This window comes from Rhinopithecus roxellana, chromosome 11 (genome assembly GCF_007565055.1).
Source record: "Rhinopithecus roxellana isolate Shanxi Qingling chromosome 11, ASM756505v1, whole genome shotgun sequence".
Taxonomy (NCBI): Eukaryota; Metazoa; Chordata; class Mammalia; order Primates; family Cercopithecidae; genus Rhinopithecus; species Rhinopithecus roxellana.
This window is the reverse complement of record NC_044559.1, coordinates 11,658,270-11,683,113: the sequence shown is the minus strand read 5'-3', so window position 1 is coordinate 11,683,113 and position 24,844 is coordinate 11,658,270. Positions and strand designations below refer to the sequence as shown.

The 24,844-nt window shown below is 41.1% G+C and overlaps 1 protein-coding gene across 4 annotated transcripts in view; it reads left to right on the top strand.

Annotated features, from left to right (window-relative positions):
- Window positions 1-2,632: 2,632 nt before the first annotated feature.
- SH2D4B (SH2 domain containing 4B) overlaps window positions 2,633-24,844 on the top strand; it is a 107,622-nt gene continuing 85,410 nt past the window's right edge. For all 4 annotated transcript variants that reach the window (XM_030940290.1, XM_030940292.1, XM_030940289.1 and 1 more), the window contains exon 1: window positions 2,633-2,914. In XM_030940290.1, the coding sequence (XP_030796150.1) occupies window positions 2,854-2,914 (61 nt within the window). In that variant the 5' untranslated portion in view covers window positions 2,633-2,853. The remainder of the gene's footprint in view (window positions 2,915-24,844) is intronic.

Genomic DNA, 24,844 nt, shown 5'->3' with positions numbered 1-24,844 from the left:
TGCCTCGGTGGCTTTCATGGCACTCATGAAAGGCACAGGTCTTTGCTGGCACCTGCCCACCTCTTCAAGCTAATTTCCACCATGTGCATCCCACTGCATGGAATGCTGTTTCCCCAGATCCTCATGAGGCTCTTCTGGATCATTGTTCATCTCTCGGTTGAATGCAGAGTTCTTCACTGGCCACCCACTCTCAATGAGCCGCATCCCAATCTCTCTCTTTGAACACCTGCCTACTTTTCTTCCTAGCACTTAGCATGTCTGCAAGTGTCTTTAAAAAATTATGGTAAAATACACATAACATGAAATTTACCATTTTAGCCATTTAAAGTGTGTAATCCAGTGACATTTAGTACATTCAGAATGTTGTCCAACTATCACCACTGTCTAGTTCCAGAACATTTTTCTCACTTCAAAAAAAACCCCATAGCCATGAATGGTCGTTTCCTATCCCCTCCTCTGCTCAGGCCCTGGCCACCACTGATCTGCTTTCTGTCTCTAAGAATTTATCTCTTCCTCCTCTTCCTTCTCCTTCTCTTTCTTCCTCTTGTTCCTCTCCTTCTTCTCCTTCTTTTGCTCCTCCTCCTCCTCTCCTCTTTCTCTTACTTTCTCCCCTCTTTCTTCTCCTTTCTCTCCTCCTCTCCCTTTTTTTCTTCTCATTTTTCTCCTCCCTCTCTTCTCCCTTTTCTTCTTCTTCTTCCTCTCCTCCTTTCTTTTCTCCTCCACTTCTCCCTTTCTTCTTCTTCCTCCTCTTGCTCCATGTATCTGTTTGCTTGTTTACGGTCCGTCTCCTCCATTAGCCTGAAAGTGCCATGAGACCATGGATATTGCTTGCATTGTTCAGTTTCTATCCCAGCATCGAGAACAAGGCCTGGGGCAGAGTTGGAGTGTGCGTGGGTGAGTAGCGGCTAAGGTGCTTACATGTGTGCTGTGACAGGGGTTTGACTGGGGACACAGATGCTAAAGGATTGCTTTTTTGAGTGAAAGGCTGTGTGCTGCGCATTGTGACCCCTCAACCCCACTACACATCAAAAATCCTCTCTAAAAGTAGAGAAATCAGAATATATGTGTGCTTTGGGATTTGTTGTAGAGGCTGATATATAATAATATATGTATAAGTAATGACAAATCTGCCACCTTTTCACTTTTACTTATCACTCATTCCATTTTCTTTTTCTTTTTTCTTTTCTTTTTTTAAAAAGAAATTTTAAAAAGAAATATTTTTTAAAAAGAAATATATATATATATTTTCATTTTTTCTTGAGACAAGATCTTGCTGTGTCATCCAGGCTGCAGTGCAGTGACACAATCTCAGCTCACTGCAACCTCTGCTTCCCAGGTTCAAGTAATCCTCACACCTCAGCCTCCCGAGTAGCTGGGACTACAGGCATGTGCCACCATGCACGGCTAATTTTTGTGGTTTTTGTAGAGATAGGGTTCCAGCATGTTGCCTAGACTGCTGTCAAACTCCTGGGCTCAAGCAATCCACCAGCCTGGGCCTCCTAAAGTGCTGGGATTATAGGCGTGAGCTACTGCGCTGGCTACTCATTCAATTTACATTTCTTGTTTCAGGATTTGAACTTGGATTTTAGCCTGACCAATGCTCCTTTTTTTCTTTGCATTTACTTGGTGCATATTTGCCTGTATCTCCCACCACAGCCTTTTGATGCCATTTTGTTTTAGGAGACTCTCTTGGAAAATGTATATTAAATAGCATACGGTATTTTAAAACTTACTTTTGTAAATGTATTCAAGCCCATTATCTTTATCAGGAATGAAACATGATCCACTGAAGATGAGAAACATAACCCTATTTTTATATTCTTCCCCATGATTTTGTTGGTGTAATCAAGGATGGTAAATCAGGTTTTAGTTGATTTTGTTTACATTATGTATTTCATCTCTCAAGATTTATTTTTTATGCTCATAGTAGAGGTTTTATAATGAAATCCCAATAACAATAGTTATTTGGATGTTAACTCCACTTTGTCTGATTTTGTTGCTCCTTATATGTTTTCTCTCTGAGGGGCAGTGATAAATGCTTTATTTCCCCTTTGCCCCACTGTACAAGTGATTTGTCCAATCAAGCAGTGCACCCCTCACTGTTGGGATTCTTAGCACATTACACTGAAGTCACTAAACACCATGAGAAATTCTTGCTTAAAGCTGCCTTGCGCCCCAACCCTATTCTTGCTGTCATAATATGTTCTCGGGGCACCATTGATTTTTGCATGCTGATTTTCCTCAACCTCCTTCTTCAGCTTTTTTTGTTAGTTCCAACAGATTTTTGGTTGATTCCCTTGGACTATCTAGGGAGCCATGCTGCACAGGATCACTGGAAAGTCAGTGGAGCACATGCCCTGGATATCTGGACCGTAGCTCTTTGTAGCTGTTGTTCACAACCCCTTTCCTGGACACTGGGGACAGTGATTCTAGGACAGCGCTGGGAGGGGGAGGAAGGGGTAGGGAGGTGACTGACAGAATCTCCTCCCTGGTGTCTCTTAGTGATGTTTGTTTACCATTAGTGCCCCATTTCTTTTGTTAAGAAAACATTTCCTGTCACCATGCAAATATTCAAGGAACAATTCTCTGGAGGAAATACTTGATCACGTGTGTATAAGGAGAGAAAATTAGGTGTCTAGAGGTGAGGGACAGTGTCCAGAGCCCTATGGAGGACACTAATTATTTCCAGGAAGACAAGAAGTAAGAAGCCTCTTGTGCCATGAGAGTTGGGAAGGTGGGGCTGAGTGTGGGTCTGAGGGACCAGTTAAGGCAGCAGGTGGTGAATGAGATATTGCCAGTTTCTGAAGGGGAGCCCCAAAATCAAACAAGAAGAAAATCATTAGAAGTGGATTTATGGTGACATGGGGCCGTCCACCTGACTCCAGAGAGATGTCCTATCACCTGTCACCTGTAGGTAGGTACCCCTTGAAGCTCGGGGGGGCATTTGGAAGGCAAGCAGACCCTGACACTCTTCCAGACTTCCCACCCAAGGGATGCTCCCTTAGCTCATTTTCTGAGGGATTCTACGGTAGGAAATAGTGTCATGGATCATTTTTCTTTTTTCTTAGACAGAGTCTCACTCTGTCGCCCAGGCTGGAGTGCACTGATGTGATCTCAGCTCACTGCAACCTCTGCCTCCCAGGTTCAAGTGATTCTCCTGCCTCAGCCTCCTCGTAGCTGAGATTAAGGTGCACGCCACCATGCCCAGCTGATTTTTGTATTTTTAGCAGAGATGGAGTTTCACTATGTTGCCCAGGCTGGTCTGAAACTCCTGACCTCACGTAATCCGCCCACCTCGGCCTCCCAAAGTGCTGGGATTACAGGTGTGAGCCACCGCGTCCGGCCTCATTTGTCCACCCTTGGGTGGGCTTGATGCTGCTTTCAAAATGCCTATAGCATGGTGGATGGATCCAGGCAACTCAATTTCATCCTGATTCCACTGGGGTGGCTTTGGAAAGTCACCCATGCAATGAGAATAACAACTCTTTCCCAACAGTTTTTGGGAGAATTAAAAATGCTTCTTCAACAAGGGGGCAGCTTCTGCCACCGTGTAGGCACCTAAGAGCCAGGATGTGCTCGTCTCCTTCCTTTCTTGGCTCTGCTGGCAGATCCCCTTGGAATTAGTCTGGGCCTCTTCCTGAGTGCTCCATCACTTGCCCTAGTCTATGGCACCAGCCACATCCCTGCCTAGCCAAACTCAGTTTTTCTGGAGTCTCAGCAACGGGGGGTGACTTAGGAAGTGAGGTCTTTCCTGTGAGTCTCAGATCATCAACCCTTGTGTACTTTACAAATGTACTTTTACTTTTTAGGATATATTGGAAGAAATTCGGTTTTTCCAATGAAGGGTCACTCTTGATTCTTGGGATGCTAATAAGCTTTTCAGATGAATGACGTAGAGATGAGGCATCATGGTGGGTGCAGGAAGAGCCCACGGAGAATTGCTGTGATCTGCTGGTAACTGTCGGCACAGCCTGTGGCCTGGGACTCTCTGATTGTGATTGTGTGGCTAAACACAGGGCTCCCTCCTGAGCCAGCCGGTGGAACAAAGGCTAGGGATCTCTGAGAGCTGTGATGGGACTTGGGGTGTGTGTGTGTGTGTGTGTATGTGTGAGTTTGGCTTGTGTTCTGCTGGCATTTGGGGCATGGAGAGGGATGCTGGGGCCAGACCTTTCTGTTCCATTTGCCTGAACCATGAGATCCAGTATGGCCCTGCCGTGCAGTGGGTGCCCCACCCAGGTTTGTGGCCTTGACATTGGTGGGGCCTCACTTTCTGGCTCCCAGCCTCCTGTTCTGCCTCCAGATAGCAGCCAGAAAGGTGAGACAGCTGCATAGATGAGTGAGCTCCTCAGGGGTGTAGTCTCAGTATCCCCCTTGGAGCTCAGACCCTTCATCTGTAATGGGCACGGGCTTTACTGAGACCACCTCCCTCCAGGGGAGGTTGTGGGGATTGAGTGAGCCATGTGCAAAGTGCCTGAAGTCCACCCGGCGTGCACAGCACCTGCCGAGGGCTTCTGGTTCCTTTGCAGCCTGCCACCTTGCTCTTGTTTCCTTTCTGCCTTCCTCAGGCCCAGCAGTGAGGTTCTTAGTGACGCAGCTCCACCTGCAAAGGCTACCAGGGCCCACCGCTCCCCGTCTTTAACACCAGTGCTTTCTGAAGCTGCAAAACCTCAACTTACCAGGTGGGCAGTGAGAGGAGCCAGAGCAGAGACTGCTGTGAGCAGGCATGGAGTCACCCATAGTCACCGGTGGCGACGGCACTTGGCACCTGGCAGGCTTGGGCATCCCTGGGGGTGAGGGTGGTTTTCGTGGCTGTAGAGAAAGATTAATATGTGGAGCCCTTAATTGTCAGCTTTGAGTAATTTGTGTCCACAAGGAAAGAACTTGCAGCCTTAGTCAGCTAAGGGCTTTTGGTGGGGAGCTGGGGGGCAGAGGGGACCCTGGAAGCTAAGGAGGATGGGTCGGGTGGCAGAGCAAGACCTAAAGGCAGCTGCATGCTGTAATATGAAGGCGAACTCCTCCAGATGGAGGGCCTGTCAGGCCTGTGCTAGGCCCTTTAAGGGCCTCAGCTTATCTTACCCCTCAGTGACCTGGAAGATGCACCCCTATGCATTTCATAAAACCTAAGAGTGCTTGATTGAAAGACGCACCATTGGCTGGGCACGGTGGCTCACACCTGTAATCCCAGCACTTTGGGAGGCTGAGGCGGGTGGATCACGAGGTCAGGAGATCGAGACCATCCTGGCTAACACAGTGAAACCCCGTCTCTACTAAAAATACAAAAAAATTAGCCGGGTGTGGTGGCGGGCTCCTGTAGTCCCATCTACTTGGGAGGCTGAGGCAGGAGAATGGCGTGAACCCAGGAGGTGGAGCTTGCAGTGAGCCGAGATCGCACCACTGTACTCCAGCCTGGGCAACAGAGCAAGACTCCGTCTCAAAAAAAAAAAAAAAGAAAAAATAAAAAAAGAAAGAATAAAGCACAACAAGGAAAAGAAAAAGTAAAAGAAACATGACTTGATTTTTATTTTATTTTATTTTACTTTATTTTATTTTATTTTATTTTATTTTATTTTATTTTATTGGAGACAGAGTCTCACTCTGTCACCCAGGCTGGAGTGCAGTGGCACGATTTTGGCTCACTGTAAGCTCTGCCTCCCGGGCTCACGTCATTCTCCTGCCTCAGCCTCCCGAGTAGCTGAGACTACAGGTGCCCACCATTACGCCCGGCTAATATTTTTTGTATTTTTAGTAGACGGGGGTTTCACCGTGTTAGCTAGGATGGTCTCCATCTCCTAACCTCATGATCCACCTGCCTCACCCTCCCAAAGTGCTGGGATTGCAGGTGTGAGCCACCGCTCCTGGCCAACATGACTTGATTTTTTAAAATCTTAATAACAGATGCCAAACTTAAAAAAAGAATGAAACTGGATTTAAATAGAAAAATATTTGCCACATACATAACAGGCAAAGAATTAGTGTCCGGAAAACATAATGAAGTGCTCCAAATCAATTAGCAAAAGACAAATAGCCAATAGAAAAATGAAGAAATAAATGAACAAGCAATTCACAGGAGGGAAATTTCAAATCACAATGAAGATGCAAAAAGACATTCAACTTCACTAATAAACCACCTCCATGCAAATTAAAGCAATCAGATTAGCAAGAGTTAGAAGAGTCTAAGAGTAGCCATGTTAATGAGGACCCAGGGAAAGAGATTCTTTCCCACACTTCAAGGGGTGAGACACACAGCAAGTGCCTGTCCCTTTCCACTGCTTCTGCAGGTTCCCGAAGAGCTTGGGTAGATGAGGATGGGGTGGCAGTGTCTTAGTCCAGGCTACTATAAGAAATTACCACACACTGAGTAGTTTAAACAACAAACGCTTCTCACAGCCCTGGACTCTGGATATCTGAGGTCAGGGAGCCAGCACGGTCAGGGGTCTGGTGAGAGCCCTCTTCCTGGATGCGGATGGCTGACTTCTCCTGTATCCTTACATGGTGGAAAGAAAGTGTGCTAGCTCTCTGGCCTCTTCTTATAAAGGCACTAATCCCATTCATGAAAGTTCCATTCTGTTGACCTAATTACCTCTTGCCCTAATTACCTCCCAAAGGCCATACCTCCTAATGCCATTACATTGGGACTAGGGTTTCAATGTGTGAATTGCAGGGGTACACAGACATTCAGACTTTCAGACCATTGTTAGCAGAGGCTCATGCCCAGGGTCACACAGCTGGTCAGTGATCAGTGGACCAGTAGGGAGCCTGAGTTTCGGTGCAGTTTCCCTTTCCTTCCCTTCTCCCAGCTGCTGCCAAAAGCCCAGGGATTGTTTGAACAGGACTGACTTTTGCTCCACTTTGCATGGAGGGAGGTGCCTCTCCTGCACTGTTTCAGGGCTCCAGCTGGGGGATGCTGACGTGAGCTACCCTAGCTTCCTCCCTCTTCCCTGGGATTCTTTTCTGTCCCCTCATTTCAGGATGCTAATGCTGTCCCCTCCCTGCTTCCCCATCTCTGCACCTCCCTGCTTCCGCTTTCAGCCTGGAGGACAGCAGGGGCAGCTCCTGAGAAAGGCCACCAGTTGCTTATCTTGGCACTCCCTGTAACTCAAACCCCAGCTCTCACTCCAGCTCAGAGGAGCTGGGTGGAAGCAGGTTGTAGACTACCTGTCCCTCTGCTATCTCTCAGAGTGGCTAGCATTACTGCTTTCCAGGTTTTTCTCACCCAAGAATCAGCAAAGCTTCCTATGGTTTTCCCGTTTGGAAACAGATTTTGGCTTAGATGTTGGGGTCTAAATTCTTTGGGTTCATTTTCATGTGTATTTACCCCATGTCCTGTTAGAATTACATAATCCTAGGCTTAAGGCTTAGGTATTATTTATTTATTTTTTGAGACGGAGTTTTACTCTTGCTGCCCAGGCTGGAGTACAATGGCACAATCTTGGCTCACTGCAACCTCTATCTCTCAGATTAAAGTGATTTTCCTGCTTCAGCCTTCCGAGTAGCTGGGCTTACAGGTGCTCGCCACCATACCTGGCTAATTTTTTGTATTTTTAGTAGAGTCAGGGTTTCACCCTGTTGGCCAGGCTGGTCTTGAACTCCTTACCTCAGGTGATCCACCCACCATGACCTCCCAAAGTGTTGGGATTACAGGTGTGAGCCACCATGCCTGGCAGGCATCATTTATTTCTATCCTATTATTTCACTGGTGTGCTTTTTTTCTGGGCACCATGGTAGGGTGTTCTTTCTCAAACTCTGAGATGCTAAAGATTTAGGATGTCCTGTGCCTGTCCCCAGGACATGTGCAGCTACCTCATTTTACAGATTAAGTGATTTGGATCTCAGAGCTTTTAAGGAACAGGACTGAGAGCAGGGTCTGGGCTCCTTACTGACACATTGATTCTGCTATGTCTCTGTATTGAATGAACTGCGGACAGGGAGTAGGGGTTGGAGGTGGGGCATTGTGGATTTCCCAGTGATAGTTACAGCAAGTCCTACTACACGTGGCGCATCAAGGCCCCGGTGAGAGCTGTTTTTGGATTTGTTGTTGTTCCAGCAAGAGAGGGTCCAGTCTTCATAGGAGGTGTGGCCTTGAGCTGGGGTAGGGGGGTGCCCTTCCACAGTTACAAGGTTGGAGGGCATGATGGTGGTGGCTTAGTGTGACCAGTCCCATGTTTGTGTTGCTCATACACAGCAAGGGCGGTGCTGAATGCAACATCAAACAGCCTGGCACTATTGGCAGCAGCCCCTGTGCCCACAGAGTGCTAGGCTTTTGCCTTCTTTGTGCCAGAGGCATGTATGACGGTAAGAGTGTCTGGGTTCCAAATTTGGCTACCCACTTTCTAACTGGCTGGTTCCCACTTACTAATTTGACTTTGGTAAGATACTTATGACTCTCTGAGCCTCAGATTCCTCTTGCCTAAACTGGAGATGATGATGGTAAGTTCTGCATCCCAGATTTGCGAGGAAGACGAAATGATGGTCCCAGTGAAGCAGGGTATGTTGTAAGTACTTGATAAACATTAGCAGAGCACATTCCTCCTGTGCTTAGTGGAGTTCTAGAAGAACTTTTCCAGAAGACTGAAGTTCCAGAAGATTAAAGTTTACAGCTTAGAACCGAAGGCATTTGTGTTAAGAGAACACATTGCTGTTGGGCAGCCACTTCCTCGCAGGATTCTCTGGTCATTAAGTATGATATTAACTGTAGGTTTTCACAGATGCATTTATCAGAGTGAGGAACTACCCTCTATTTCTAGTTTGCTGAGCATCTTTACTAGGAATGGATATTGAATTTGTCAAATGTTTTTCTGTAACTATTGAGATGATCATATTTTTTTCTTTTTCAGTCTGCTGATAGGGTTATTTGGATTGATTTTTGGACGTTGAACCAACCTTAAATTCCTGTGATAAAATCATATATGGTCATGATGCTTTATCCATTTTATATATTTCTGAATTTAATTTGTTAATACTTTATTAAGATTTTAAAAAATCTGTGTGATCGATATTGTTCTGTACTTTTCTTGAAATATATTTAGTTTAATATCAGGGTTATGTCAACCTGAAGAAATATGTTGGAACATATTCTCTCCTCTTCCATTTTCTGTGTTTGTATACATTCGATATTACTTCTTCCTTAAATGTTTGATGGACTGTACCAGTAATGTCTTTCATTGTGGGCAGATTTTAACATATAAATTTAAATTATTTAGTGCACATAGAACTATTCAGGGAGTATGTTTCTTCTTTCGTGAACTGTTGTATATTTTGCATCTTTCAAATAATTTGCTCATGTTATCTAAGTTATCAACTTATTGACATAAAGTTGCTCATAAAATTCCCTTGTCTGTAGGATCTTTAGTGATGACCTCTCTTTCATGCCTGAAAGTTGTGTCTTCTCTCTTACTATGTTGATCGGTCTGCTGAGAAAATTTTCAGTTTCACTAATGGCTTCAAAAACTAATTTTCATTTGTTTTACTGTGGTTCTTTTTGTTTCTCCGTTTTCCATTTTATCAGTTTCTACCATTATCTTTTTTATTTCTTTCTTACTTTTACTTTTGGATTTAATTTGTTCTTATTTTCAAGTTTATTAGTGTGGAAGCTTAGACCACTGATTTGAAACATTTCTTTCTGAATATAAGCATTTGATGCTATAAATGTCAGAGCCCTGCTTTAACTACATCACATGAATTTTTACATGTCATTTAAAATATTTCTTCAATTAAAATATTTCATAATTCACCTTGTGATTTTTTAAAAATCCATGGGCTACTTAGAATTGTGTTGTTTCGTTTCTGAATGTTTGAAAGAGATTTTTTCAAGTATCTTTTTGTCATTGATTTCTACATTGATTCCACTGTGGTCAGAGAACATAACACACATGATTTCAAATATTTTATGCTTGTCGATTTTTTTTTTTTTTTTTTTTTTTTTTTTTTTTTTTTTGAGACGGAGTCTCGCTCTGTCACCCAGGCTGGAGTGCTGTGGCCGGATCTCAGCTCACTGCAAGCTCCGCCTCCCGGGTTCACGCCATTCTCCTGCCTCAGCCTCCCGAGTAGCTGGGACTACAGGCACCGCCACGTCGCCCAGCTAGTTTTTTGTATTTTTTAGTAGAGACGGGGTTTCACCGTGTTAGCCAGGATGGTCTTGATCTCCTGACCTCGTGATCCGCCCGTCTCGGCCTCCCAAAGTGCTGGGATTACAGGCTTGAGCCACCGCGCCCGGCCGCTTGTTGATTTGTTTTTCAATAGCTGAGAATCCTATCTATCTTGGTGAATGTTCTGTATGTACTTGAAACAGAAAGTGTTCGGCTGTCATGTGAAGTGTTCCGTAAATGTCAATTAAATTGGTTGATAACGCTGTTTAGATCTTCTGTAGCTTAATTTTTCCTACTTATCCTATTAATCACCAGAAGAAACTTTTTTTTTAAAAAAGCAGCTTTATTGAGATGTAATTAATATGCCATATAATAATCATGCATTTATTTATTTATTTATTGAGACAGAGTCTCACTTTGTCACCCAGACTAGAGTGCAGTGGTTCAGTCTTGGGTTACTGCAACCTCCATCTTCTGGGCTCAAGTGATTCTCCTACCTCAGCCTTTCAATTGCTGGGACTGCAGGTGGGTACCACCACACACCCAGCTAATTTTTTTTGTTTGTTTTTTGGTAGCGACAGGGATTTGCCATGTGGTCAAGGCTGGTCTTGAACTCCTGGGCTCGAGCAATCTGTCCAACTTGGCTCCCCAAAGTGCTAGGATTACAGGTGTGAGCCGCTGCACCTAGCCTTAAGTCATGGACTGAAAGCATACAATTTAACACTTTTTATTATGTTCATAGATGTGTGCAACCATTTGTTGCTTGTACTTTTACTGTCATATTTAAGAGACCCTTGTTTCTGAGGTCATGAAGGTCTAACCTTAGCATGAAGATTTATGCTTATATCTATATATTTTCAAAGTTATTAAGGTAGAGTAGCACATAATATTCTTTTATAATCACTTGTTTTTTTATATTGTCTTTTAATTTCTAATGGTATATATTTTTGTTTTATTTAATTTTTACTTAGGTATGCCAGGCAGTTTCTTATTTTATTACATTTTCCAAAGAACAAATGTTTAGTTGTATTTATACTATATATGCTTTGTATTTTACTAATCTTAGCTTTTGCCTTCATTTGTTTCTTCTTCCTACTCTCTTTTATCTTATTTTATTGTTCTTGTTCTAATATCTTAGATTAAAAATTAGTCTATTCACATTATATCTTTTTTACAATGCTTTTAAAATTTCTCATTATAAAACATTTAATGAACAGGCACAATAGAAAATAATATTATAAATACCCATGGGCCCATAGTATATTTATCAAATGTTAACGTTAGTGCCTTGTTTTTATTTAAACAATTCAGATTCAGTTGAGAGCTACTTCGGTGCCTTTCTACAATCTTGCTCCCCATCTCTTATGCAATCTTTGTTGCAAATTCAGTGTTTATCATACTTATATCTGTTTCTTACTGTAATATAGACTTTGTCCATAAGTAATATGTTGCTTAATTGTTATATAAATGGCATTATATGATTGTACTATGATAACCTGAATTTAATTTTGTGGTTCTGCATTTTTTTCTTTTTCGTGACAGGGTCTCACTCTGTTACCCAGGCTGTAGTGTAGTGGTATGATCATGGCTCACTGTAGCCTCGACCTCCTGGGCTCAAAGGATCCTCCTGCCTAAGCCTCCTGAGTAGTTGGAACTACAGGCATGCACCACCACGTCTGGCTAATTTTTCTACATTTTGCAGGAATGGGGTCTCACTGTGTTCCTAGGCTGATCTCAAACTCCTGGGCTCAAGTCATCCTCCCACCTTTGCTCCCCCAAAGTGGTTCTGCATTTTCAAAAGAGTTGTAACTGTTGTTGAAACCTATTTTCTTGCTATATAGTACTGTATTTTAAAAAATATACCTTTTTTTTTTTTTTTTTTTTTGAGACAGAGTCTGGCTCTGTCACCCAGGCTGGAGTGCAATGACGCCATCTCAGCTCACTGCAAGCTCCACCTCCCAGGTTCACGCCATTCTCCTGCCTCCGCCTCCCAAGTAGCTGGGACTACAGGCGCCCGCCCGGCTAATTTTTTGTATTTGTAGTAGAGATGGGGTTTCACCGTGTTAGCCAGGATGGTCTCGATCTTCTGACCTTGTGATCCACCCACCTCAGCCTCCCAAAGTGCTGGGATTACAGGAGGGAGCCACTGCCCCTGGCCCAGAAATATACCATTTTAAAAATTGTATTTAATACCACAATGTAGTATTTATTTGAAGTCATTGCAAGCAACCGTAAATAGACTGGTACACTCAAAGTCATCACTTTAGCTCAGGTTTTCTATTTTTAAAAAATTTTTAAAAAATTAAAATTTTTACCCTAAGTTCTGGGATACATGTGCAGAACGTGCAGGTTTGTTACATAGGTATACATGTGCCATGGTGGTTTGCTGCATCTATCAACCCGTTATCTATGTTTTAAGTCCTGAGTACATTAGGTATTTTTCCTAATGCTCTCCCTCCCCTTGCCCCTACCCAAAATATACCATTAAATTTTTTAAAAGAGATATATTTGTAAAAGAGATGTAACTATATTGTTCAAACCTACTTTCTTGCTATATAGTACTATAAAAAAATATACCATGCTTTATTTTTCTGTTTTTACTTGTTGGATATTTATCTGGTTTCCAGTTTTTTATATTTTGAACAGCGTATTTATCAACCTTCTTATTCAGGCTTCTCTAGGCAAATTTGTAAGAGTCATTAAATTATTCACCTAAAACTGCTATTCCTTAGTAATAATTAAAAGCATTTTCAACTCTACTAGATATGGCCAAATATTACCAAAGTGGTTTTATCAGTACCTTCCCTTATCAGCAGTTTGTAAGAATTAGTGTTGCTCTAGATCTTCTCTAACACTTAGGACCATCAGACTTATTCATTCTTTCCAATCTTGTAGGAGTGTGTACACTTGTTTTAATATGCGTATCTTTAATTAGTGGTGACATTAAGTATCTTTTAACGTATTAACTATGTTTTCTTTTCTGTGATGCTTGCTTATATCAACAATCTGACAGGAATGTGTTATGCTGCAAACAACAGAAAATCGAATCACCAGGGATTTCCATAAGTAGGATTGTTTTCCCCAACCTAGAAAAAGAATCTGGAAATAGACAGACCTGGGCCAGCTTAGTGGTTCTATGATATTAATATCTCTGGCTCTTCTTTCATGATCCTCTGATTGGCTTAGCATTTTGGGTCTGCAGTGGCTATTGTGCTTCCTGACATCACATCTTCTCTTTGGTATGAAGATGAGGAAAAAGAAAGCCTGGGTGGTGTCGATATCAGGAGAGCAAAAAGTTTCCCACAACTCCCTGGTAACCTTCTATTTACATTCATTGGCCACCCTTATCTGGCTGACTGAGAAAATTAGAATTTTAACCAGGCATATTGCTGTCTTGATTAAACTCAGAGTACCAGTAGCAAGGAGGCAGTGGAGGGAGGGGTAACAGGTAGGTAACTAACAGCATTTGCCACAATATCTGTTGCGCCCTTTTTTTTTTTTTTTTCAGACAGAGTCTTGCACTGTCGTCCAGGCTGGAGTGCAGTGGCGGGATCTCAGCTCACTGCAAGCTCTGCCTCCCGAGTTCACTCCATTCTCCTAACTCAGCCTTCTGAGTAGCTGGGACTACCAGCGCCCGCCACCATGCCCAGCTAATTTTTTTCTATTTTTAGTAGAGACAGGTTTTCACTGTGTTCGCCAGGATGGTCTCAATCTTCTGACCTCATGATCTGCCTGCCTTGGCTTCCCAAAGTGCTAGGATTACAGGCGTGAGTCACCGTGCCCGGCTGCAGCTTTTTAAAATTTTTAATTTATTTTTTATTTTTTTAAATAAGGCTATTCGTTTTTCAATTGATGTATAGGAATTATTTATTTATTCTCAGATTTTTTTTTTTTTTTTTTGAGACAGAGTCTCGTTTGGTCACCCAGGCTGGGGTACAATGGCATGATTATAGCCCACTGCAGCCTTGAACTCCTGAGCTCAAGCCATTCTCCAGCCTCAGCCTTCCAAGTAGCTGGGACTACAGGTGCACACCACCACATCTGGCTAATTTTTTTTACTTTTTGTAGAGACAGGGGGTCTTGCTTTGTGACCCAGGCTCGTCTCAAACTCCTGGCTTTGAGCAATTCTCCTGCCTTAGCCTCTCAAAATGCTGGAATTATAGGCCTGAACTACCATTCCTGGCCAAGTTTACTTTTTTTTTTATTTTTGAATTTTGGATTTTGTAAGAAAATTAAGCTCCGATACACTGGCGGTGATTCTCAAAGTGTTGTTCATGAATTCCTGGGGTCTGTGACGCTTTTCCTGGAGGTCTTCAAGGTCAACATTATTTTCACAATAACACTACGAGGTTATTTACTTACCTTTTTTTGTTTTTTTACATTTGTACTAATAATGGAAAATCAATAGTGAGTGACTCTTTGGTGGTAGTCATTGTATTTTTCACCATCACACACTCACAATAAAATCAATGATGGTTTCACTCCTTGGTGAAACAGTAAATTTCGTGTTGTGTGACAAAATGGGAAGTATGCATGAACCGTTTCTGTTGCAAACTGACGTACGATGAGTGTCTTGAGAAAAGCACGTGTGATTGTTCAAGTTACTTGCTGAATTAGCCTCTTTATTTGTGGAATACCATTTTTACTTGAAGGAACACTGACAGACGAGCGATACATGTTTTTTTCAGACTTGGGTTTTTGAAAATCAAGTGAATCTGTCACTTCAAGGAAAACAACTGATAGAATTCATGCCAATGATAAAAATTCAGCTTTAAAGCAAAAATTAAAGTTTTTGAAAACTTGTGTCTGCCACAATGGGCTTATTAGTTTCCAAATACACAATGACTTTTCTTATAAGATTCATGGTGATATTTACAAATGTGACTTTTCAGATGTTGCAAAATAAAATAAGTCAGTGTTTGGAAGATCTGCTTGACTCAGTGAACCAATATTCTCTGAAGAACCAATGAGTAATGTTGCAAAATTATGCATGGGTAAAAGATTCATTCAAAATGAAAAATAAATCAATGGATTTTCAACTTATTTTGCTTTTTAAATATTAAACTTTTTATTTTGAATTAACTTTAGACTTACAGAAGAGTTGCAAAGTAGTTCAAAGAATTCCCATATACTCAGCTTCCTTTTATGGTAACACATTATGTCACTAAGGTACCCTGATCAAACTAAGAAATTAACATGGCTAATAAATATTAATACAATAAAATACAATAAATTCATTGATATGGTTTCAGATACCGCATTGCAACTAACATTTAAGAAATTACTACTTGTTTGAGTTTTAATGTAGTATCAGAGATTATCTGAAAAAATGATTAATTCCCTTTTCTTTTTTCCAACTACATAACTGGATGAAGTCCAATTTTTCAAAATATACTTCAATCAAAATTACATTTTGCAACAGACTGAATGCAGGAGCAGATATGAGTAGTCCACCTGTGTTCTATTAAGCTGGACATTGAATAGATTTGCAAAAATGTAAAGCAAGGCCACTCTTCCAATTACACACACACACACACACACACACACACACACACACGTAAATTCCAAAATCTCCTAATCCCCCTCCCTGCCCACAGCCCCCATCCCCTAGTAACAACTTTAAAAAATTCCACATGTGAGATAGTGGTATTTGTCTTTCTGTGCCTGGCTCATTTCACTTAACATAATATCCTCCAGGTTCATCCATGTTGTTGCAAATGACAGAATTACCTTCTAAGGCTGAATAATACTCCACTGTGTACAAGTAAGACCTCACTTAACATCACTGATAGATTCTTGGAAACTGTGATTTTAAGTGAAATGATGAATAACAAAATCAATTTTTTCTCATGAACTTTTTAACAAAATGACATTGAACGAAATGACATTATTTAAAAGACTGGCTTTTTGTTGTTCTGCTTACAGTTGCAGTTTCCAAGAACCTATCAATGACATTACATGAGGACTTACTGAATATGTGCCACATTTTCTCTAGTTATCTGTTTATAATCACTTAGGTTGATTCCATATCTTGGCTATTGTGCATAATGCTGCAGTGAACATGGGAGTTCAGATAACTCTTCAGCATACGGATTTCATTTCCTCTGGATATTTATCTTGTAGTGGGATCACTGGATCATAGGATGCTTCTATTTGTAATTTTTTTCAGGAAACTTCATACTATTTTCCACAATAGCTGTACAATTTATGCTCCCACCAACAGTGTAAAAGGCTCCCTTTTCTCAACATCCTCTTCCACATTTGTTACCTTTTATCTTTTTGATCATAGCCATTCTTACAGGTATGAGGTGATACCTCAATGTGGTTTTAATTTGCATTTCTCTGATGATCTGTGATGCTGAACACTTTTTCATATACCTGTTGACTATTTGTATGCCTTCCTTGGAGAAATATCTATTCTAGTCTTTTGCCCATTTTAAAAAATTGGGTTATTTGTTTTCTTCTGTTGAGTTGTTAGAGTCCTTATATATTTTGGATATTAACCCTTTATCAGATGTATGGTTTGCACGTATTTTCTTCCATTCTGTAGAGTATCTCTTTACTCTGTTAATTGTTTCCTTGACTGTGCAGAAGCTTTGTAGTTTGACATTATCCCATTTGTCTATTTTTGCTGTTGTTGCATGTGCTTTTGGGGTTATATCCAAAAAATAATTGCTCAGATCAATGCCATGGTGTTTTTACCCTGTTTTTCAATTACATATTTGTTTTAGAATGCATCATTATTTTTCATTAAATATTATGCAGTATATGTTAATATATGATGATTTACCATTATTTGAAATAAATAAATATTTAAAAATTTCTCAGTTTTAATTAGGGGAAATATTGATAGATATAACCCACAACAACAGAAGCTCTTTGTGATACTCAGTATTTTTAAAGAATGTACAGGGGCTCTAAGAGCTAATTATTTGATAGCTCTTGTCCTAAAGGATGCATTATATGTGCTGAGTTAACTCTTCCACAAGGCATATAGGTTGGTACTATCTATATATCATCCTTAGGAAAACTGAGAAAAGTCATCATCCAAATTATGTTTCACAGGGCTTATTTCTCTTACAGAACCCCAGTCGAGAAAAATTGTACTGGATTTCCATATGCTGGTACATATAAAATATGTTGAACTGCAATTAGTAGCTAAGCCCTCTATAGATGTTAGCTGTTATTATTAGTTTTATTAATAGTTGTGATCATTTGATGGTTACAGGTATTTAAATATTTTCTCTCATTTGGTGTTTTGATTTTTTTAAAAATTTATTTTATTATACTTTATGTCCTAGGGTACATGTGCAAAACGTGCAGGTTTGTTACATATGTATACACGTGCCGTGTTGGTGTGCTGCACCCATTAACTTGTCATTTACATTATGTATATCTCCTAATGCTGTCCTTCCCCCTCCCTCCACCCCACAACAAGCCCCGGTGTGTGATGTTCCCCTTCCTGTGTCCAAATGATCTCATTGTTCAGTTCCCACCTATGAGTGAGAACATGCGGTATTTGGTTTTCTGTTCTTGTGATAGTTTGCTGAGAATGATGGTTTCCAGCTTCATCCATGTCCCTACAAAGGACACGAACTCATCCTTTTTTATGGCTGCATAGTATTGCATGGTGTATATGTGCCACATTTTCTTAATCTGGTCTGTCATTGATGGACATTTGGGTTAGTTCCAAGTCTTTGCTATTGTGAATAGTGCTGCAATAAACATACGTGTGCATGTGTCTTTATAGCAGCATGATTTATAATCCTTTGGGTACATACCCAGTAATGGGATGGCTGGGTCAAATGGTATTTCTAGTTCTAGATCCTTGAGGAATCGCCACACTGTCTTCCACAATGGTTGAACTAGTTTACAGTCCCACCAACAGTGTAAAAGTGTTCCTATTTCTCCACATCCTCTCCAGCACCTGTTGTGTCCTGAATTTTTAATGATTGCCATTCTAACTGGTGTGAGATGGTATCTCATTGTGGTTTTGATTTGCATTTCTCTGATGGCGAGTGATGATGAGCATTTTTCATGTGTCTGTTGTCTGCATAAATGTCTTCTTTTGAGAAGTGTCTGTTCATATCCTTTGCCCACTTTTTGATGGGGTTGTTTGTTTTTTCTTGTAAATTTGTTTGAGTTCTCTGTAGGTTCTGGATATTAGCCCTTTGACAGATGAGTAAATTGCAAAAATTTTCTCCCATTCTGTAGGTTGCCTGTTCACTGTGTTGGTAGTTTCTTTTGCTGTGCAGAAGCTCTTTAGTTTAATTAGATCCCATTTGTCTATTTTGGCTTTTGTTGCCAGTTGCTTTTGGTGTTTTAGACATGAAGTCCTTGCCCATGCCTATGTCCTGAATGGTATTGCCTAAGTTTTCTTCTAGGGTTTTTATGGTATTAGGTCTAACATTTAAGTCTCTAATCCATCTTGAATTAATTTTTGTGTAAGGAGTAAGGAAGGGATCCAATTTCAGCTTTCTACTTATGGCTAGCCGGTTTTCCCAGCACCACTTATTAAATAGGGAATCCTTTCCCCATTTCTTGTTTTTGTCAGGTTTGTCAAAGATCAGATGGCTGTAGATGTGTAGTATTATTTCTGAGGGCTCTGTTCTATTCCATTGGTTTATATCTCTGTTTTGGTACCAGTATCATGCTGTTTTGGTTACTGCAACCATGTAGTATAGTTTGAAATCCAGCTTTGTTCTTTTGACTTAGGATTGTTTTGGCAATGTGGGCTCTTTTTTGGTTCCATATGAACTTTAAAGTAGTTTTTTCCAATTCTGTGAAGAAAGTCACTGGTAGCTTGATGGGGATGGCATTGAATCTATAAATTACCTTAGGCAGTATGGCCATTTTCACAATATTGATTCTTCCTATCCATAAGCATGGAATATTCTTCCATTCTTCCATTTGTTTGTGTCCTCTTTTATTTCACTGAGCAGTGGTTTGTAGTTCTCCTTGAAGAGGTCCTTCACATCCCTCATAAGTTGGATTCCTAGGTATTTTATTCTCTTTGAAGCAATTGTGAATGGAAGTTCATTCATTATTTGGCTCTCTGTTTTTCTGTTATTGGTGTATAAGAATGCTTGTGATTTTTGCACATTGATTTTGTATGCTGAGACTTTGCTGAAGTTGCTTATCAGCTTGAGGAGATTTTGGGCTGAGATGATGGGGTTTTCTAAATAGACAATCATGTCATCTGCAAACAGGGACAATTTGACTACTTCTTTTCCTAATTGAATACCCTTGATTTCTTTCTCTTGCCTGATTGCCCTGGCCAGAACTTCCAACACTATGTTGAATAGGAGTGGTGAGAGAGGGCATCCTTGTCTTGTGCCAGTTTTTAAGGGGAATACTTCAGTTTTTGCCCATTCAGTATGATATTAGCTGTGGGTTTGTCATAAATAGTTCTTATTATTTTGAGATATGTTCCATCAATACCAAATTTATTGAGAATTTTTAGCATGAAGGTGGTTGAATTTTGTCAAAGGCCTTTTCTGCGTCTATTGAGATAATCATGTGGGTTTTGTCTTTGGTTCTGTTTATATGCTGGATTATGTTTATTGATTTGCGTATGTTGAACCAGCCTTGCATCCCAGGGATGAAGCCCACTTGATCATGGTGGATAAGCTTTTTGATATGCTGCTGGATTCGGTTTGCCAGTATTTTATTGAGGATTTTTGCATCGATGTTCATCAGGGATATTGGTCTAAAATTATCTTTTTTTGTTGTGTCTCTGCCAGCCTTTGGTATTAGGATGATGTTGGCCTCATAAAATGAGTTAGGGAGGATTCACTCTTTTTCTATTGATTGCAATAGTTTCAGAAGGAATGTACCAGCTTCTCCTTGTACCTCTGGTAGAATTCAGCTGTGAATCCATCTGGTCCTGGACTTTTTTTGGTTGGTAGGCTATTAATTATTGCCTCAATTTCAGAGCCTGTTATTGGTCTATTCAGGGATGCAACTTCTTCCTGGTTTAGTCTTGGGAGAGTGTACGTGTCCAGGAATTTATCCATTGCTTTTAGGTTTTCTAGCTTATTTGCGTAGAGGTGTTTATAGTATTCTCTGATGGTAGTTTGTATTTCTGTGGGGTCGGTGGTGATATCCCCTTTATCATTTTTTATTGCGTCTATTTGATTCTTCTGTCTTTTCTTCTCTATTAGTCTTACTAGCGGTCTATCAATTTTGTTGATCTTCTCTAAAAACCAGCTCCTGGATTCATTGATTTTTTGAAGGGATTTTTGTGTCTCTATCTCCTTCAGTTCTGCTCTGATCTTAGTTATTTCTTGCCTTCTGCTAGCTTTTGAATGTGTTTGCTCTTGCTTCTCTAGTTCTTTTAGTTGTGATGTTAGGGTGTCAATTTCAGATCTTTCCAGCTTTCTCTTGTGGGCATTTAGTGCTATAAATTTCCCTCTACACACTGTTTTAAATGTGTCTGGTATGTTGTATCTTTGTTCTCATTGGTTTCAAAGAACATCTTTATTTCTGCCTTCATTTCGTTATGTACCCAGTACTCATTCAGGAGCAGGTTGTTCAGTTTCCATGTAATTGAGTGGTTTTGATTGAGTTTCTTAGTCCTGAGTTCTAGTTTGATTGCACTGTGGTCTGAGAGACAGTTTGTTATAATTTCTGTTCTTTTACATTTGCTGAGGAGTGCTTTACTTCCAACTACGTGGTCAATTTTGGAAGTAAGTGCGATGTGGTGCTGAGAAGAATGTATATTCTGTTGATTTGGGTGGAGAGTTCTGTAGATGTCTATTAGGTCTACTTGGTGCAGAGTTGAGTTCAATTCCTGGATATCCTTGTCAACTTTCTGTCTCATTGATCCATCTAATGTTGACAGTGGGGTGTTAAAGTCTCCCATTATTATTGTGTGGGAGTCTAAGTCTCTTTGTAAGCCTCTAAGGACTTGCTTTATGAATCTGGGTGCTCCTGTATTGGGTGCATATATATTTAGGATAGTTAGCTCTTCTTGTTGAATTGATCCCTTTACCATTATGTAATGGCCTTCTTTGTCTCTTTTGATCTTTGATGGTTTAAAGTCTGTTTTATCAGAGACTAGGATTGCAACCCCTGCTTTTTTGTTTTCCATTTGCTTAGTAGATCTTCCTCCATCCCTTTATTTTGAGCCTATGTGTGTCTGCACGTGAGATGGGTCTCCTGAATACAGCAAACTGATGGGTCTTGACTCTTTATCCAATTTGCCAGTCTGTGTCTTTTAACTGGACCACTTAGCCCATTTACATTTAAGGTTAATATTGTTATGTGTGAATTTGATCCTGTCATTATGATGTTAGCTGGTTATTTTGCTCATTAGTTGGTGCAGTTTCTTCCTAGCATCGATAATCTTTACATTTTGGCATGTTTTTGCAATGACTGGTACCGGTTGTTCCTTTCCATGTTTAGTGCTTCCTTCAGGAGCTCTTGTAGGGCAGGCCTGGTGGTGACAAAATCTCTCAGCATTTGCTTGTCTGTAAAGGATTCTATTTCTTCTTCACTTATGAAGCTTAGTTTGTCTGGATATGAAATTCTGGATTGAAAATTCTTTTCTTTAAGAATGTTGAATATTGGCCCCCACTGTCTTCTGGTTTGTAATTTTTCTGCTGAGAGATCCGCTGTTAGTCTGATGGGCTTCCCTTTGTGGGTAACCTGACCTTTCTCTCTGGCTGCCCTTAACATTTTTTCCTTTATTTCAACTTTGGTGAATCTGACAATTATGTGTCTTGGAGTTGCTCTTCTCGAGGATTATCTTTGTGGTGTCCTCTGTATTTCCTGAATTTGAATGTTGGCCTGCCTTGCTAGGTTGGGGAAGTTCTCCTGGATAATATCCTGCAGAGTGTTTTCCAACTTGGTTCCATTCTCCCCGTCACTTTCAGGTACACCAAACAGATGTAGATTTGGTCTTTTCACATAATCCCATATTTCTTGGACGCTTTGTTCATTTCTTTTTACTTTTTTCTCTAAGCTTTTCTTCTCACTTCATTTCTTTCCTTTGATTTTCAGTCTCTGATACTCTTTCTTCCAGTTGATCGAGTCGATTACTGAAGCTTGTGCATTTGTCACGTAGTGCTCATGTCATGGTTTTCGTCTCTGTCAGTTCGTTTATGGACTTCTCTGCATTGGTTATTCTAGTTATCCATTCGTCAAATCTTTTTTCAAGGTTTTTAGTTTCTTTGCGCTGGGTTCATTGTTCCTCCTTTAGCTCTGAGAAGTTTGATCGACTGAAGCCTTCTTCTCTTAACTCATCAAAGTCATTCTCCATCCAGCTTTGTTCCATTGCTGGCGAGAAGCTGCGTTCCTTTGGAGGGGGAGAGGCGCTCTGATTTTTTGAATTTTGTGCTTTTCTGCACTGCTTTTTCCCCATCTTTGTGGTTTTATCTACCTTTGGTCTTTGATAATGGTGATGTACAGATGGGATTTTGGTGTGGATGTCCTTTCTGTTTGTTAGTTTTCTTTCTAACAGTCAGGGCCCTCCGCTGCAGGTCTGTTGGAGTTTGCTTGAGATCCACTCCAGTTAGGCTACTCCCAGTTAGGCTCTCCCAGTTAGGCTACTCGGGGGTCAGGGACCCACTTGAGCAGGCAGTCTGTCCGTTCTCAGATCTCAACCTCTGTTGCTGGGAGAATCACTACTCTCTTCAAAGCTGTCAGATGGGGACATTTACATCTGCAGAGGTTTCTGCTGCTTTTTGTTTAGCTATGCCCTGTCCCCAGAGGTGGAGTCTACAGAGGGAGGCAGGCCTCCTTGTGCCATGGTGGGCTCCACCTGGTTCAGACTTCCTGGCAGCTTTGTTTACCTACTTAAGCCTCAGCAATGGCGGGCGTCCCTCTCCCAGCCTTGCTGCCGCCTTGCAGTTAGATCTCAGACTGCTGTGCTAGCAATGAGGGAGGCTCTGTGGGCGTGGGACCCTCTGAGCCAGGCATGGGATATAATCTCCTGGCGTGCCATTTGCTAAGACCCTTGGTAAAGCTCAGTGTTAGGTTGGGAGTGACCCGATTTTCCAGGTGTTGTGTGTCGTGGTTTCCCTTGGCTAGGAAAAGTAATTCTCTTCCCCCTTGCACTTCCCGGGTGAGGTGATGCCTCGCCCTGCTTCAGCTCTCACTCATTGGGCTGCACCCACTGTCCTGCACTGACTGTCTGGCACGCCCCAGTGAGATGAACCTGGTACCTCAGTTGGAAATGCAGAAATCAACCGTCTTCTGTGTCACTCACGCTGGGAGCTGGAGGCTGGAGCTGTTCCTTTTCAGCTATCTTGGTGCCCCTCCCTTGGTGTTTTGATTTTTAATTGTCTTTTTTTTTTTTATTATTATACTTTAAGTTCTAGGGTACATGTGCATAATGTGCAGGTTTGTTACATATGTATACTTGTGCCATGTTGGTGTGCTGCACCCATCAACTCGTCAGCACCCATCAATTCATCATTTATATCATGTATAACTCCCAATGCAATCCCTCCCCCCTCCCCCCTCCCCATGATAGGCCCCGGTGTGTGATGTTCCCCTTCCCGAGTCCAAGTGATCTCATTGTTCAGTTCCCACCTATGAGTGAGAACATGCGGTGTTTGGTTTTCTGTTCTTGTGATAGTTTGCTAAGAATGATGGTTTCCAGCTGCATCCATGTCCCTACAAAGGACGCAAACTCATCTTTTTTTATGGCTGCATAGTATTCCATGGTGTATATGTGCCACATTTTCTTAATCCAGTCTGTCACAGATGGACATTTGGGTTGATTCCAAGTCTTTGCTATTGTGAATAGTGCCATAATAAACATACGTGTGCATGTGTCTTTGTAGTAGAATAATTTATAATCCTTTGGGTATATACCCAGTAGTGGGATGGCTGGGTCATATGGTACATCTAGTTCTAGATCCTTGAGGAATTGCCATACTGTTTTCCATAATGGTTGAACTAGTTTACAATCCCACCAACAGTGTAAAAGTGTTCCTATTTCTCCACATCCTCTCCAACATCTGTTGTTTCCTGACTTTTTAATGATTGCCGTTCTAACTGGTGTGAGATGGTATCTCATTGTGGTTTTGATTTGCATTTCTCTGATGGCGAGTGATGATGAGCATTTTTTCATGTGTCTGTTGGCTGTATGAATGTCTTCTTTTCAGAAATGTCTGTTCATATCCTTTGCCCACTTTTTGATGGGGTTGTTTGTTTTTTTTCTTGTATATTTGTTTGAGTTCTTTGTAGACTCTGGATATTAGCCCTTTGTCAGATGAGTAGATTGCAAAAATTTTCTCCCATTCTGTAGGTTGCCTGTTCACTCTGGCGGTAGTTTCTTTTGCTGTGCAGAAGCTCTTTAGTTTAATTAGATCCCATTTGTCAATTTTTGCTTTTGCTGCCGTTGCTTTTGGTGTTTTAGACATGAAGTCCTTGCCCATGCCTATGTCCTGAATGGTACTACCTAGATTTTCTTCTAGGGTTTTTATGGTATTAGGTCTAACATTTAAGTCTCTAATCCACCTTGAATTAATCTTCGTATAAGGAGTAAGGAAAGGATCCAGTTTCAGCTTTCTACTTATGGCTAGCCAATTTTCTCAGCACCATTTATTAAATAGGGAATCCTTTCCCCATTTCTTGTTTCTCTCAGGTTTGTCAAAGATCAGATGGCTGTAGATGTGTGGTATTATTTCTGAGGACTCTGTTCTGTTCCATTGGTCTATATCTCTGTTTTGGTACCAGTACCATGCTGTTTTGGTTACTGTAGCCTTGTAGTATAGTTTGAAGTCAGGTAGCGTGACGCCTCCAGCTTT